This window comes from Empidonax traillii, unplaced genomic scaffold (assembly GCF_003031625.1).
Source record: "Empidonax traillii isolate 1590-97213 ecotype Southwest subspecies unplaced genomic scaffold, ASM303162v1 scaffold196:size3368384, whole genome shotgun sequence".
NCBI classification, from domain to species: domain Eukaryota; kingdom Metazoa; phylum Chordata; class Aves; order Passeriformes; family Tyrannidae; genus Empidonax; species Empidonax traillii.
Window position 1 is genome coordinate 2,304,540 of NW_020955389.1, and position 17,251 is coordinate 2,321,790.

A 17,251-nucleotide genomic window follows, 5' to 3' on the forward strand; every position below is an offset into this window, starting at 1 on the left:
TGTCTCACCTAAAAAAATCCAATGCGCAGGCTGGAAGGTGTAAAGACCTTCCCCGGTTCTTCGTTCGCGAAGAGACTGGCCATTAATAAAGTGCATTGGTATTTTCACTTTTTACAGCTCTAAATATTCAGTATAAGTAAACCACTGTGTGTAATATATTAAATCCTATCTTGAATCTAATTGCATGCTAGTTATAGTCACACCTTCTCTCACGTGTGATATTAGGTCTATACTATGTTCTTTGTGCTGTTATAAGGATAAGATCCCCAACTGGTGTAAATCAGTGCAGCTTTGCTGGCTTTGGCACTGGTGCAACCACTTATATCCCTGATCTCTGAGTTTCTAGATTTGCAAGTATAACAATAATAAATGACACTTTTTATTCTGTCCTCAGAGTATGTACATACAGGTTTCTGGAAGTGTCTTCTTGTAATATACCATTTCTAATGTAAAATATGAAAACATGAAAAACGAGAAACAGAAGATTGCTTGGTTTTCATGCTGAGTTTGAGGACAAGCCTTCCTCATTGTAGGATCAGTGGTTTGAAGTTTCTAAGAGATAGTTAATAGCTATAATTAAATGCGGGCTTGTGAAATAAGTCACAGTACATACAATTCCTCCTGGAGAAGAGCTGCAGTTGTCAGTCTGACAATTACAGACTTACCGATGTTTCAGTGGAAGATTCTGAGAAAGCTATTATCATTCAGACAAAGGGCAGCTCTGCAGTAATTCTGTGCTAGCTGTATCTTAAATAAAATAATTCAATTTCACAAGAAGAAATAAGGAGGGGGAAACTTCAACCAAAATAGCTAAACCATAAAATATCCTAAATATATCACCACCTTTAGGTACTTTGAATATGGACAGTATTCTATTCACCATGCTACATGCTTATAAGCCCCAGTCTCCACATATGGCATGTTTCCAACAAGCTCTAGTCTGAACTGGTGGAAAGGAATTTGCAGTACTGCTAGTACTCCACAGCATGATCAATATGAAGATAATCAAAAGATTAGTTAAAAAAACCCCTTCCACTGATATGAATTAAAATGCTAATGTATATGCAACCTATGTTAATGTTTCGTGTAATTTGGTCCTCGGCCAGTTAAATGGATGCACTTCCACTGACTTGCTCATGTCTATTGTGTTATGGAGCTGAGAATTTTCTTCCTTTTTTATCCATTTTCATGCATTCTTTTGTGTATATACTTTTAGAAGAAAAAACACATTTTTTTCCCTATTTTTTTCCCTTTTACTTTAAGGTTTTTGGACTTCACCCTAATGCTGATATAACTTATCAAACCAATCTGGCTAATGAGACATTAAGTACAATAGTGAGCATCCAGCCCAAAGGCAGCAGTAGTGGAGGAGGGGAAACCCGAGAAGCAGTGGTGAGGCATCTTGCTGATGAGATGCTAGAGAAGTTACCTCCAGATTATAACCCTCATGAGGTATGTGCTACTTTATAATATAGATGTTTTATGTATGCATGTATGTATGTTTATGCTTTATGAGTTTTATTGTGCTTCTTAAATTTAACTGACATGTTTTAAAAAGCTCTTGAAATTATGCATAGTGTTTTATAAGACTGTCTTCTTGGTTTTTTGTCTAAAATATTCCTACATCAGAAACATATATTTCCAGTGTGATAGTCCACTTGGTCATCTTAACTCAGAAGAGCCATTAAAGAATTTAGAAAGTTCTTGCCTTCTTTAGTAGCTTACAGAAGGACCTCAGTGCCTCTTTCTGAGGACTGGTGATCCTATGGTGGTGGCAGCATTCAATTTACCTGCTCCTATTATGATACCACCATGATAAAGAATGGATTTTATCATTGACCTTTCATGAAATATATTTTTTGGAGTTTGAGCCGCAAGAGAGATATTTTTTCCATGTTTTCTTGCATTTTTAATTAACACTCTCATTAAGTGGAAAAAGTCCAGCATAAAGACTTCCATCAGTTTGTAAGTAGGATCTGCTGTCTTACCAAGTGTTTCATGAACAGTAAATGTTGAAACCCTCTCATTTCCATGATCTTATTCTTTACAATTTTGTTTTGCATTGATAATGCTTTCCCCCCGCCCTGCTTGCAGTTCAAGCTTGTAGAGTGCTCAGTATGCTTTATTTTCTCCTCTGGCCTACTTAGAATGTCTACTTAGGTAACAACTAATAATCCTGATGCCCTGGCAATATTTTCTGTCTTCTGTTCTACCATTCATCTCAGATTTAATATGTCTTGTATAAATAGCCACTTATGTACTGACATAATTCAACTCAGAACTTCTCTTTTCATTCCCCTGTGACAAACTACTTACAGTCTGCAACTTTTTTTTTGTGAGGTTTCCTCACATCTATTGCCATATTGTTATTTTTCTGTCTATCATTATTTATATCTTCCTTTTTGTTACCTGCTTATCGAATGATTGGCAGTGATAGTATATAAATAATTTGTTTGTGGAATTTGATTAAGAATGGAGTCCATTTTCTAGTTTTCCTATTATGATTTAATAGTAAGTAGATATTAGAAATAGCACATAAAATTAAATATAGTAAGTGTAATAATTATTAATTCTTAATTACTAATTTAATAAATGTAATCATTTCCACCTTGGATCTACACCTATGACTTACACCTTGGATTGTTCTCAGTCTTCTTCTCTTATCCTTCCTATCAGAGTAAATATCTTTATGGAGTTAGATTCTTCTAGTTTCATTTGGCTCCTTAAATATTTTTTTTCTGTTTCCAGTAGCAGTAAAATACTGAATGCCTGAGTAGCGCATATGCCTTTGCCATGTGTAATATGTGTATTGAGCTAAATTTTTTCAGTATATTTGCTAAATCTTCCAAAAGAGTATTTCTTTATTCCCTTGTTGAACTGACAACTCTTTTCCTCCTGAAGAATTTGTAATACTTAGAAAACATCAGTAATACTCACTGTGCTTTATATTGTAACCAGAGGGTAGTCTTAACCTCAGGTCTTACCCCTGGGGAACTTGGGCAGTGCCTTTCCGTCATGTAAAATACATACTTGTTTAATCCAAACTTCATTTCAAAATGGTTTGAACAAATACTTTTTTTCTCTGGCATTTCTTCCATTTAATCTTTGTCTCATTCATTCTCATTCCTTCTTGGTTATTCACTCGATTATGCTCAAAAGCTACACATAGAGTAGACCTCCCATTTTCAGTCACTTTATCAACCAGTGAGACAGCCATCAACTGGAGACAACCAGTTATGGAGCCAGAGGCTGTAGTTAAGGGCAAAGAGTCTGAAAGGGTTATTTGGGACATTCCACTTCACTCTTAACTTGTCTCTATTTTATTGCTATATTTGGGTATAATACATACTTTTCCATGCGATTGTATTAAAAAAAATCACCACCAATTGTTTTCATTGTTCTTTTGCTCTCATCATCAAGTAGTATGACAAGCTATTATCTTTTCCCATGATCTGCCAATCATACATGCAGGGTTTTATTTTCTTATAAGCAATCATCATATAATGATGCTCACAATTAGAATTTCTTTGCTTCTCTTACATCTTCTACGAGCTTCAGTTGCCTTCTTTTGCCTTCAATTTGCTTGACAGCTGTTCTGTTACGAGTCAGCAAAGGAGATTTGAGTTTTTACAGAGGATATCCTGTTGGATCTGCTTTTTCCTTTTATATTTCCTGTAAATGTATTCTGAGCTCAGGATATAAGTTTGTTTCATTCTCTTATCAGTATGTGTACATACCACCTCTTCCTGGTGATACCTAGTTTTCTCAGGCTCTGTGCATCTTGATCTGTGAATTACCCTTCACTTTGATTAATAATACCACTCTATTTGCACACTTTTTCTTCAGTCCAGATTACTGATGGATGAAACGGTACTTTTCCACAGAAACATCCCAAAATTACACTCTGTTTCTGTAATAAGATAGTAATTCCTTTACTCTGACTATCTACAGAACATCCCCTGCTCATTTTCCAGAAGTATATTATTGGCAGTAATGTGTTCCTCTGTATATCTCTTTGGCTGTCTTAGCTGCACTACCACTTCAGATTTTACTTCTGCAGTGTTATGAGATTTGATATTGTTTCTTCCAGTTCCTGATCCTTCAATATTTCTTTCTTCAGTTTGCCTAATGAATTTACCCTTTCTCCCATTCCCTAGATCTTAGAACTTGATTTGGTCTTTACAAATGCTTTCTTTGTTGAAGGTGAATTTCTCTTTTCTGCCATTAATGCCCAGTTCCACATCTTTGCTGCTGATAATGTGGCTACCTCTACAGAATAAGAAAAAAAATCCATATCAAATGTGTTTCTTATCTGTCATTCCATTAATCTGGAGCCTCTTAGAAAGGGTGGAGAGGGCTGAAGTGAGCTGTAAAAAAAGTTAAATTTTTAAGTGAAAGCTTGCATAAACTAAAAGAAAACAAAACCCCACACATCTGAAATGCCAAAAGGAAAAAAATAATATTGTGGTCCCTAATATATAACCAAGAATTTCATTAGACAGAACAGAAAATAAGGGAGAATTTAGATATTCTCTGAGGGAAGAAACAACAGAATTTAGCAGAAGCTACAATATGGCAAATGAAACTATGCTTGCAAATGAAAGGAGTGAAATGGATTGTGTAATTACTTCCTGTGATGTCTAAAAAAAAAGGGAATGAGATGAATTCTGTTGTTTGTCAATTTAAGTCAAAATTTGATCATTCAGGACATTAATACATACTAGATCAGTTTAACAATTCTGAAACAAATAAAACTAATATCCTAAATTGTAAGAGACTGAGGGAGTGTGTCAGAAAAAGAGTTTCTATGCATGCCTCATTGAATAAGAGCAGTAAAAAGAGAAACATTCATTAATTCTAGCAGTGCAGCTTGGGTTTGCTTTCAGAAGAATATTGTGCTCCAGTAATGCCATGACATGTTAGTCTTTGAAAATCCAGGTATAGAGATACTATCAGTAGAGAAAAGGAACAAAAAATCTAGGAAACTAATGAAGCTGATTAAAAGCAAATTCTCTTTGGGGAAAGTGGCAGGTGCCTTTGCCACCTTTGATCTGTTCTTGTGGCTCCCTTTAGAAGGTATGGAGTGAATTTGCTCAGAGCTAAAACCCCAACAGGCCAGGTTAGGGACAGATGGTACTGAAACCAATTATTTGCTGACATTCAGAGCTCTGGATTGTATTTTCTCTTGATACGCTGTAGATCCAGAGAAAATTCAGGCTGTCACAGAGAGGCCTTCATTTCTCAGTTATTAGCCTTTGGCAATGACTTCAGTATCAACAACTTTCAAAACAGGGCAATAGTTCTACCCCATGATGTATGCTTCCTCTTTTGTTGTGCTCTTGTAATGCTGCTCACCAGTCAAGTAAGTTACCCAAAAGACTATAAACAAAATGAGTCACCTTTGCATTCTTTCTCAGACTGCAGTTTGACACAGGTGATGGAAAAGCAAAATAAACCTTCCTCCTGACCTAAAACTGTCTTCATTTTTCTCTAAGTAAGAATTCTGCTTTCATGGCTCCTTTTGCTCCTGGGTCTCGCCTCACAGGTAACAGAGAGATTAGTGGTAAAATGATTAGGTCCAGTCAGTCCATGTGAGTGAAGACAGATGCAAGAATAAATGTCAGCCTGTCACACAGAGAAGTTTACAATGAAAATGATCCTTGCAGCTTGAAAAACAGCTTTCTAAGGAATAGCATGTAGCAAGGGGCTTTTTCCTTAAATATTTTTTGTAGTATTGATTTTGCCGCAATGTCCTCTATGGCTATGACATTAGCAAGTATTACATGGAAAGAGGAGTTCATCTGAGGACCCCAGGCCTTCATTAGATGTGTAATTAAGGAATTTGCTTTGGTCTAACCCTAGTCTGGGCCTGTAGGCTGAATGCTTATTAGTGGTTGAAGTCCCTCAGATTCCCTGAAGCACACCTTTTGGGTTACTTTAATTTGAAGCTAAGCCACTTTTTGTGTGTGGAGTCCAGTTTGCAGTGCAGGGGTTTTGCTACAAAAAAATAAAAATTCAGGGTCTGAACAGAAACACCGTCATACATGCTTCTGTAATGTGTCTCTGGTTTATTTATCTACTCAATTAGATATGGTGGTCATCGAGTTCTAGAGCTTCAGCTGTTTTCTGCATATTTCCCTGTCTGCTTCATGGTTTACATCAGGGAAGAGGTACTTGGCGCCACTTGAAAAGAGCTTTGGCTTGTCCATCTACAGAATGATGGACTTCCCATTTCTGCTGATGAAGAATATAGAAAGTAACTAATTGAAAATAATAGCATTTACTGAAAGTGATAGGCACTCAGTACTACAGTAACGTGATCAGTGGTCATGGCACAAGTTCAGCAACTGCTTTTCTGCTGAATGTCCTATAAGTATGTGGTGACCTGAAGACAGCTAAGAAATATGCATAGAGCAATCTGACACAGTAGAGATACACACTGAAAATCATGTAGACAAAGCTATTAAGATTATGATTTTAGTAGCTCCTTTCCTAAATCACGTTGTTTTATGTTAGATGACAGCTGTATGCATAATAAAAAGGAGATATTGTAAGCGGGCTTTATGGAATTATTATATTAATCTCAGAAAGGTTATTTTGGTTAATGAGTTTTATCTTTTGAGGTTGTTCTTTTTTTTCTGTGAGTTGGTATCCATCTCTTTATGTCATAATAAATAGAACACTGGAAGTAAGTAATCTGCTTTCTTGAGAAGAATTCTAAAACAAACATAGTTAATCATACCTCAATTTGTATATAAAATGAATCTTAGAAGTAAGATTCCAAGAAATGCATTATGTTACACCTAGTAAACCTCACTGCAGATCAGGATTGATTTGTATACAATAAGGTAGAAAGCATGTGATCCATTTTTTTGAGTTTGATATCTGGTTATGTTTGATGCCCCAGACTGAGTGGTCTGAAACTATCTAGGATGGATTAGCAAATTTCTGCATTATAGGTATTTTTGTAGGTACATGAAAGTTATACCAGAAGAATGTTTAAACTCTTAGAATTCACTAGTTAATTTGTACAATTATCAGTAAGTAATATCTTAGACTATTTATTTCATCTCTGCTTTGTAGATCCATAAATATCAATATTTTAGAAAATAACCCCTATAACAACATATTCCATAGAATATTTTCCTCAAATGGCAGAAATTCTTCCTCTAAATGATCCCCAAAAGGATCACATGCTTTGTAGACTAGAAAAAAAGTGTGTTTCTTATTTAATGTATAAAATGCAAGGACTACATTCTCTATAATTCCTTTCTTACTAGTAGCATGCACCACTAAGTATTCTGAGAAAAAGTAATCAAATGTTTCTACTTTTTGGCAAGAGGGAAAATTACCAGATCCTGTGAATTTTTCAGAAAGCAGTTTTCCCTGGACTTTGTATGGAAAAAAAAAAATCAGAATACTTCATTTTGTGGATTATCCAAAAAGTGTGTTATCTTAGCTCTAGTCTTGTGGTAGCTGATTTTAGTATTTTTTTCTCTTTCACAGCAAGAACGCATTAACTCACTCTGTAAAATGTACTTGTCACACTGCAAAGCATTAGCATAATTGGCTCGCACCTATTTCTTGGACATTCTGTCTGACAAACTCATGGGTCCTTGTGATTAAAATATGATGAATAACCTTGCTGATAGCTGTCTCCCAAGGAGAATAGCATAGAAAGTTGAGAAAGGGTATTTTATTGGACTTGGAGTTGAAACTTAAGAATTGGAAATTATCAAAGCATCTAATGTATTTACACCAGTGATTATAACTACTCAACTGCTATATGATATTTGTCTTGCAGAAATTTACTATTCACTGTAATAATAAAATATTTAGTAGTGTTTATTATGTGCATATAATGTATAGTTTACATTATACATTATACAATGTATAATAATGTATGCAATGAGATACATGAGAATATCTGGAAAAATACAAAGAATATCCAGTGGACTTCTGGCCTTGATCAAATAGCACACATCTTCTTGCTTGTACTTGGTTGTAGTAGAATTCTGATGACATTCTGTTCTTTGAAAGATCAGACTTTCTCACTCTTACTTCATTTTTTGTTACTAAGCTCAAAATAGGGTCTTAAATTTTTATTTAAGCAAACTGATCCTATGGGTCAGCTCTTTTCTGATAAATTAATGGCCATAAATAAATATATATTGATCTGGGATCTTATTTTACTGTTTGAGATCCTTCCTTGGTTTCAAGAGTCCCCTTGCAGAATTTCACCTGCAGAGGAAATGAGTGACAATGGCAGAGTTCACACTGCTGCAATATGTAAGATGATGCATGTGGCTGAGTGGTAGAAAATACACAGAGAAGACAACTGGCTTTCTGAAAGCTAAGTATATTAGGGAAAACCACATGAAAGTATAAAAAATCAAGAATTCTGGTTCTACATGAGGTATAGGCACCATGATTTTTGCAGGTGCCATTAAACCCTCTCTCGTGCACTGTTATATACAGTGATCTTTGACAAACATGGAATATACGATGTCTGTTTAAAGTACATTCTATATGCACCATATGCTAAAGTAAGACAGGGAATGCTACTGCTAGTGTTGCTGTGACATGTCCTTAACTGACATTGACAACTGATTCCATGTTGAAATTTTTCTCTGTTTAATATGAGTGAAACTGTTATACTCAAACACTAAGGTGGCCAAAGGCTTCTACTTGCAAAATGCTGCACATAATGGCATAACAGATTTATGTGGCATCTGTATTATTTCTGGCAATCTTGCCTCTCTAGTTAATGTATCCATGAGCATCTTGCCTTATGAACGAGTCAAATGCCACTGGAAATAGCAGCTTTTACATATCCTTGTGGTTGTTAAGTGGAACTCCATTTGTTGCATTATTTCAGCTCAGCAGGGCAAGAAGAGGTGAGAAAGTTCACTTAGCACAATTTGGAAATATGAAGAAGTCACCATCAAACTACTTTTGTATAGCCTGTGGGGTTTTTTATTTTAAGATCTAGGACCCTGCAGCCTAACAAGGACAACAAACTGCTGTGTCCCTTAAAAAAGAGGGAACTTTCCCTCCTTAGAATGATGGAGGAGCTCATTTTGGTAAGCTAATGAGTCACAGTGTGCTAAATCTTACAGTTGGCACAGGACTTGAATGGCCATCTGTTACTAAAAAGTTTCTTTTCTGAAAATAGTTTTGCTTTCAAAAATTATTGCATGGGAAACAGGAGAGTAGATTTTATAATCATTGCACTATTCTTATTTAGGTGAAAGCCCAACTTCAGAAGATGGGAGCTATTCAACCCATAAACATATTCCTCCGTCAAGAAATTGACCGCATGCAACATGTTATATCAAGAGTTCGAACTACACTGACTGATCTCAAACTGGCTATTGATGGTAAGTTACAACATTAAAAATCATAATTAATATTTATTACAAATAGTTGTTAATACTATATAACTAAAAGAATATTTCCCCTCCTTTTCTTCCTTTCTCTTATTGTTCCCTCCCTCCCACAGTTTTTCTCCTATTTATCATATGACCACTAATTCTAGCCCTTAAAACACTCTACTTGCATCTCTAAGGGCACTTCACCTAAATTTATGCTGCGTGCATGTGCTTCAGTATTGTGGTTCATGTCCCCCAGCACTCCTACATTTCTGTCGTTCTCTCTAGGATCCCTACAGAGCACAGAGGAGCTGAATTGCATGATTAGGTCCACAGGTCATGTACCAGAGTCATTTACAAAATTAAGCTGGGACATAATGATGTAGAACAAGGTAGAAGTGTTGCTGCTAAGTAATTGAGAGAGGGGGAACACAGGAGGCAAGGTGGTAAAGATTCTAATTTAAGGTGAGATTTGCAATGTTCATGAAACTGGTTATACCAAATAGCAAGTCTCTAAATGGAAGCTGAAGTGAGTGGCAGTGCCAGTCAAAAGAGAGAGATAGGGTGCTTCTTTTAGCCATCACAGGAGACAGGCAACAGCATTCTGTATCTCTCAGAGACAAGAGTATTTGGCTGAAAGTGAGCAATGGTAAATGAAGTAAAAAAAAATCAAGAGTACAGACAACTAGAAGCAGATGGAAAATTTGAGCAGGAGTGAGGAAAAAGAAGGGATGATGATGTTACCGTCTGCTTTTTGTTTTCACTTCCCATTTTGCTCATCTGCAAGAGTTGAAATATCCAGGATGGAAAGTATACTGTTGCTCAGCCAGGTTTCCTGAATTAAAAATAAATTAAAATGAAGCAGGAATGGTTTGGTTCCACTGGTTAAGATCTCACACAAGTCTGCTATTCTATAGCAGAGAGGCAAAAAATATCTGAGAAAGCAAACTGTCCCCACAGGAAGCAGGTCAGAATGCATCAAAACCTCTTCCTTATGATATAGCTGATGGAAGTACTGTGATCTGTCTTACTGGCATTTTCCAGTCTTTTGACAGTATCTTTCATGAAGGGAGATTTTTTTTAATTTGTACTTTTGTTACATAAGAATCAAAAGGGATTTTTCCCAGCCTATTTGTATGAAACACCAAGGCAACAATGCATGCTTCAGAAACATCATACCTACAATCTGAATCTAGGAAAGAGGTTCATAAATGTGCCCAAGACTAATAAGCTTTCATATCCTGGAATAGCATATGCAAAGATCAAACTGGAAGAAACAATTGTCCTCTGTTTCAATACTGAGCTGAAAGTTCCCTTTTGTATGTGAATAAAGTCCCTTTTCCAGTAAACTAAAACGATGTTTTCCATCCAAGGAATTATTAATCTTTCCTTGATTATGACAGATATATTCAAATTCTCAATATGCACAATATTCTTCAAAGGGGTGGATGAGTAACGTAATTTATTTGCACTTCATATTCAGTTCCACAGTGGGCGCAGTCATCTGCCAGATGTTTAATCAAGTTAATGCTGTAACTTCCAGCAATTCCCTAAAACATAATTTTCTTTGGGACAGGCAAGTTAAATATAGTAAAAAATTGCTCTGAAAACAAATTTGGATGTATAGTTAACAATAACAATTAATGGCTTCTGGCAGATTCATGAGGATAACATGGTAGATAGTTAATTAAGTAATGGTAAGAGCATTTAAAACTAGATTCTTCCCCAAAACTAGTCAACTGCAATCTCAGATCACCTGAGGTGCTTCTTTTTCTTTATAATGAGGTAAACTGATCTGTCTGCTCAAACAGCTTATGTGACTTTTGACATCTGCCCTGGTCACATATTTGGCTTTGGTTTCATGAACCTGTTAAGGCCTGAGCACCCACTTTTATCAGATCTATACCTTCAAATGAGTTTTGTGTATAAGAATGTAGTGCATCTTTAGGGTGCATTCCTGCATTCTGGCAGGAATTCTGAATATTTGGTTCTGCAGCTTGGATGTGAATAGATGGACCTTGTCATTTTGATGTTGCTCACTGAGTTACACTTGAAGTAAAGATCTCCTCATGTGCAGCTGAACATGAGGGATGTAGAGGAAACTAGCAGAGCCAGTTTTGTCCCTCTGTCCAGAGAGCAGATTAAGCAGTGTTCAGTATTTGGGAGGGGTGAGGGTGTCCAGCATGTGTGTAACATGTTTGTTGGAAAATGTGCCCACAAGCCTGCATCTCTACCAATAAACTTTGCTGCCTGGAGTGATACTTTTTCGGGATCAAATTGTAGTAATTAGATTGTAGCTGTGCCTTTTACTCTCACTTATGTCCCAACCATTACTTCTGTTTTAATTACCTATTGATTGTCCAGAGTTTATTTCACAGTTGCCATAATAAAGAGCTTCACCATAAATCAGAAGACAGCAATGATGGTTATCCCCTCAAGAGACCTAAAATAGAGGCTATATTCCAAACAGAAAAAGCTTTTCAGAGACAAAGAGCAGTAAGACATGAGACTTGCACCACAATTCCACATCCTAATGGGTTCTGAACAGCAGGTCTTGAGCTCCTAGCAGAAGGTGACTATATTGATTGTAGGGCATTATATGAGTTACAGAATTCCTGTGTACTTACCTTCTGCCTGTGGAAGTGTAGAAGCCTCTGGCACAGAATGCTAATACCCTAGGCTGTTTGTTGGAGAGTGGTTACTTCCAAACCCCTCTCACACTAGTGAAGATAGTGTCTCTAAATGCATTAAAATGTAATGACCAGTTCAGTTATTCCTAGCCTCTTAGAGTTTGTTAAGTTTGTTTGAATGTGGCCTACCTGTGAGATTTTGTGGGGCTCTCTTTATTTCTCTGTGCACTGAATAAGAGTGGTAGGCGTTTTGATGGCACCCTGATGTGTCTTCTATTGGTGATGAAAGTGAGAAGAGAGATTCTGTGGGAGCTATCCCTAGAGTGTTTTCCATTAATTGTGTGGAGCATACTTACAATAGCACTGAAAGTGGGTATTGAATCCTTTGCAGTGGAAATAAGCACAACTTTAAGGTAGATTTTAATCTTGATTCTTTTTAACCCACTTAACATTCTGCTTAAGGGCTTCTTGTGTAAGAAACCAATCCTTAACTTGTTTATTTATATCTAGATTCTACTTTGGTCATAAAACTGGATCCACTTGGCCCTGGTTTCTGGTATCTTACAGCTTTGTGTTTTCAAAATAATCCTTTGGAACTGCCTACTTCATAAACAAGTGAAGACCATACGAGAAACCTTGGATTTTTTTATCCTTTCATGTCATATATATGCCACACAATCAGAGAACTCCCACTGCTTTTTGTGCAGTACTTGCAAAGCTAGGAGAGAGAAATCTTTTTCCTGTTAGCATATTTCCTGAGAATACAGCAGTTCTGTGGCAATGCAGTCTTACATATCTTATCAGACTCATGTATAACTTTTATGTCATCTACACAAACCCATGCATTAAGCCAGAGGTAAAGATTTGCTATTTTTTTTCCAACTCAAATACCATGATCTTGAAAGTAGTGTTTGCATCATTATGCTGCAAGGAATTTCTGACCATTGTAGGTAGCACCTAAGAAGAGGATACAAATTAAGTCCAAAAGAGTCAAAAGTGGTAGCTGGTACTTTATTTTAATGTACACAGTGAAAAACTGAAGCTCAGGAAACTTGTCTTGCCATAGTGCACAGGAAAGGTAATTTCCCATGAAAGGGAAGCCACTGTCTGGCTAAGTTCTGTTTTGACTCATAATGCTATAACACTGCTAATACACACAGTTTTAGTTTGACTTGCTGCTGATGGCAATAGACTTTTGGGCTGAAAGGTCTTTGGCTCTTACCTTATGAAGTCTTGCAGTGTATGTGTGTGAGGCTTGTAGGAATCATCACTTTGGGATGAGGATTTTGTTGGAAAATGATTAAGAGCACTCAGTGAGGATATTAATGGAACGTAACAATGGGAAAATCATTCGAGGAATGGAGGGGATGAGTCTAGTATGTCTTGTGGTGTAGTTAATCTTCGCTCAGCAGCTCTCATCCATTATTTACTTCTCATCCTGGTAAGAATGCCAGAATGCATCCTGTTGTTTTTCACAGTGTGGCATGCCATTTCTGGTCTTCTTAATAGGTGTTATTACATATGCTTGCCATGATGCTGGCTGTTTTATTACTTTAGCTCAGGGTAGTGATTTGCATTACTTTTTTCATGGAGTTGTGCATGGATTTTTGTCTTCAAATTATTGCTTTAAAATTGTTATTTTCAGTCCTTTTGTGGGTGCAGTCAAGAGCATTTATTACTGGAGCTGGTAACTTTTCAGAACAATTTGCAAGGTTACTTTCAAATTGCCTTCTTACTGACTGAAGGATTTAGCTGTTGAAGAGAATTTAGGATTTGTGTGCTTTTCTATGTGAAAAATCGCATGCTACTCAAGTTTCTCAGTTCCTTTCATCTCTCCTGACTTGAAGAATTAAATCAGAGGATTCTGCACCAGAAAAAGAAGGTGGGGAACAAAGAGAAAGCACAACGGGGCAAAGGTTAGGTGCAGCTGGAGAGAATACCAGTCTACAAGTAAAAAAAATGGAGAGAGTGTTGTGCATTTCAGGGCTCAGCTTCCTGATTTACTCTTGCTGTTCTGGAGACCTGGAGCAAAAGGTGATGATAAACTGTTGAGAAACTTGGAATTAAAACAGCATGGTGGAGGTAAATGAGCTTCGGAGAGCTTCCTGGGAATCATCTGCAAATGGAAAAGTGCCCAAGCACTGTAAGTGAAGGAAGACATACCCAAAGGACTGAAAGAACTGCCTGAAGCAAAGAAGTTGACTTCTCTCAGCACAGTAATGGTGGTCACAGAGCTAGCAAAACCATATGAAAGCTTGCAAAGAAAAAAAAGTTTTAGGTATGGGGAAACATACATCAGCTTTTACTGTTTTCATCTAGTACTCTGTATAACTTGTACTTTTGGAAGTAATAATAAGTAATGTTCTGGAACAATCACAGGCAAGTTACCTGTTGTCACAGGGCAAAAAGGAGGAAAACTTACAAGCAACTTTTAACTTGTAATTCTTAGCACGTTCAGCAAAGAATAGGGAGTTGAAGCTTGGTGGTGGAGGCAAGGTGTGACTGCTTCAGTAACAAAGCTGGTTCTTTGGGAAGTAAACTTGAATGGGGATTAAAAGCTGAAAAGAACAGCTTCTGTAGTTGCAACTGTGACAGTCAATAATACACTGATGCTTTCACTGAGCTGTTTCCTCTATATACTGTTCAGGATAGCTTAACAGACTCATTGTCTAGCAAGTATTGTCCTCCAGCGGTACTCTCCAATCTTATTTTAATGATATCAGCTATTGGCAAACTGTACTTGATGTAGAAACTATCTTCTTCTCTTCTCATTTATATCCTACATAATTATTTTGGTTGTTCTTGATTCAAATTTGTGCCTGGGGCAAGAGAATCAGCCAGTGCACTGAGGCTTTTTTTGGCTCATGCTGGAATTTAAGATCCTTCCTTTGTTCCTAACTTTAGGTACTCATTTAAATGAGATATGCAAGTTTTCTAGTCCAGATACACACTACCATAAATGTGAAATTCAAAACTTGGATCCAAATTTTACAAGTTCCACAGTTTTCAGATTCAGCTTATGGAAGGGATGGTAATGAAAAGGGGCAACTCCATGAAATATTACAAGGTCCTGATGTAGTCTATTCAAAGCATTATATCTATTGAATGAATCATTGTAAAACCAGCTCAGTTTTAAAAAAAACAGACTATTTACTTTAATTATCAATAAAAACAATCCTCAGAATCCTGAGTAGCTTTATTTGGGTTGCTCACCACTCAGCAATTGGATGGATTTAGGTGTGGTTCAGAAGGGAGATAGAAAAAATTTAGGGAAATGAAAAAGGGAAATCCTAATTTCCAAACTGTGTATACTGTGCAAACACTATGGTTACAGTATGTATTATTTCTGAAGCATGGAGATGCCCCAGTGTCTTTAACTGACCTGACCTGACCCTTGATCAGTCATTTTTAGATTGGCTTTCATATTCAAGAAAGGGAATATCACAAAGTAACCCTGCAAATAACCAAATTATAAACAGCTGGCCTGTCTGATCCACAGAACATTAGAGCCTGTCATGTTGAATCATAGGACATTCAGTGTCTTCATATAGTCCAGCACTCTGAGCTTCTCAGAAGTTAAATATGAGAAGTCTATGGTGTTGTACTACTAATTCAATTTATCAAATGTTGTTTTTCAAATACCTGTACCACCTTTCTCCAGGAAGCTGCCATTAATTTTCTCCTGTGGTACTGATTTTATTTCTGACAATTATTTTACTTTTTAAATTATTTTTATTTTTATCAAACTATTTTAGCTGCAGGAATGCATCCCAACACCCACAGATGTCATTTAGGGCTGAAATTCAAGCACTGCATGCCTACTGCCAGAGATGACACCCACTCACTAGGAATATTTATGCAGCTATATGGGCATGGCCAGAGCTGTGAACATACCTCATTCTCAAGAACATTTTGGCTTAGTTGTCTCAACAGCTGCTCTGAGTCATAACAGGCAGACATCCTAAGGGATTTCACAATACCCCAGGGCAGAGGCTGGTTGTACCTCCCTATTTGAAAAGCTCCAGCCTGCCCAGAAGAATAGAGGGGGAAAGGGGAAAATTGACTGCATCAGCCTGAAAACAAGGAAGAACCAGAGATGAAAGAGTTCTTTTTCTCTCAATTCAATGGTAATGATCCCCAGGGCTCAAACAGGATGCTCTTCACTTGTTTTGTGCCCTCACTACGGTTGCTCTGAAGTTATAACCAATGTGCACTGCATGACTTTTTTTCACTTTTTCTGACTCCAAAGGGTGAATAAAATGTGTGGTGCAATATTAAGTTTTTCTAAGCAAGGTGGTGAAGACGCAGAGTGGCTTCTTTCTTAAATGTCGGTTCTTTCGGTTATATACTAGAGAAGATTAATACCCAAAGAGAAGGTTTACTGATGGTGTTATAAGACTCTTACCCCAGAATTTTATTCTGAGCCTGACTACAAAGCAGTTACAGAGAATGCAGGATAGGCAGTATTTTTTAATACTTCAAATTTTGTAAAAGTTGATGGTTTTCTCCTAGCATTTGTTGCACAAAAAGGGGTGCATATAAATGGGAACAGATATTCCTTATCTGCTAGAAGAAATCAAAGCCTGTTTGCAATTGATATACTGTAGAAAGTACCAGATTTCCCCACACTGTAATATGAGTGCTTATGTTGGCCACTGTATTCTTCAAAATTAAAAGTTGGTGTTTGGTTTCTGGATATTCTTTTCCTTCCCCTGAACTGGGGCCCTGCCAACCCCAATAGAAGGAAGGGATTTGAAATGCTTACTTATTACAGGCCACATTTCCTTAAATGTATGTTTGGATGGATCGTCGCAGTTCTTGTTTGCAGTCACCCAGACCATTTCCCTTTCCTTTCCACGTTCTGTGCTGGAAGCTCCCTGACTCTGTTTGGTATCTCATGTAATCCTGGTGTCAATTACAGCAGTTGTGTGTATGATTGATATGTATGATACATATACCAATGTATGAACATTGGTATTACATGAACATTTAATAAAAGTGAGGGGTACCAGGCCAGGGGTATGGGGGCTGCCAGAACATACCTATGGAATAACAGAACCAGTTTCTGGAAGAGAAAAGTTATCCTGAAGCACGGCCATGTGTCAGATTTCAGTACTGTTGAGAGTATAGACTGATAAGATATAGGAACTTGTGGCATATGGAATGGTGAGTGTCACTGAAAAATCACTGCCTTAGTAGATGCCAACATTTTAGTGGAGAGAACAATACTAGGCATGGAAATGGAATACG

General features: G+C 37.0%; 1 protein-coding gene across 5 annotated transcripts in view; it reads left to right on the forward strand.

The window, feature by feature from the left end:
• LOC114058971 (dynein heavy chain 5, axonemal-like) overlaps positions 1–17,251 on the forward strand; it is a 157,743-nt gene that overhangs the window by 130,569 nt on the left and 9,923 nt on the right. For 4 of the 5 annotated variants that reach the window (XM_027886895.1, XM_027886897.1, XM_027886898.1 and 1 more), the window contains 2 exons: positions 1,264–1,452; positions 9,248–9,380. In XM_027886895.1, the coding sequence (XP_027742696.1) occupies positions 1,264–1,452; positions 9,248–9,380 (322 nt within the window). Of the gene's footprint in view, positions 1–1,263; positions 1,453–9,247; positions 9,381–13,985; positions 14,333–17,251 lie in introns of those variants that run through there. The other variant, XM_027886900.1, reaches the window with a different exon arrangement.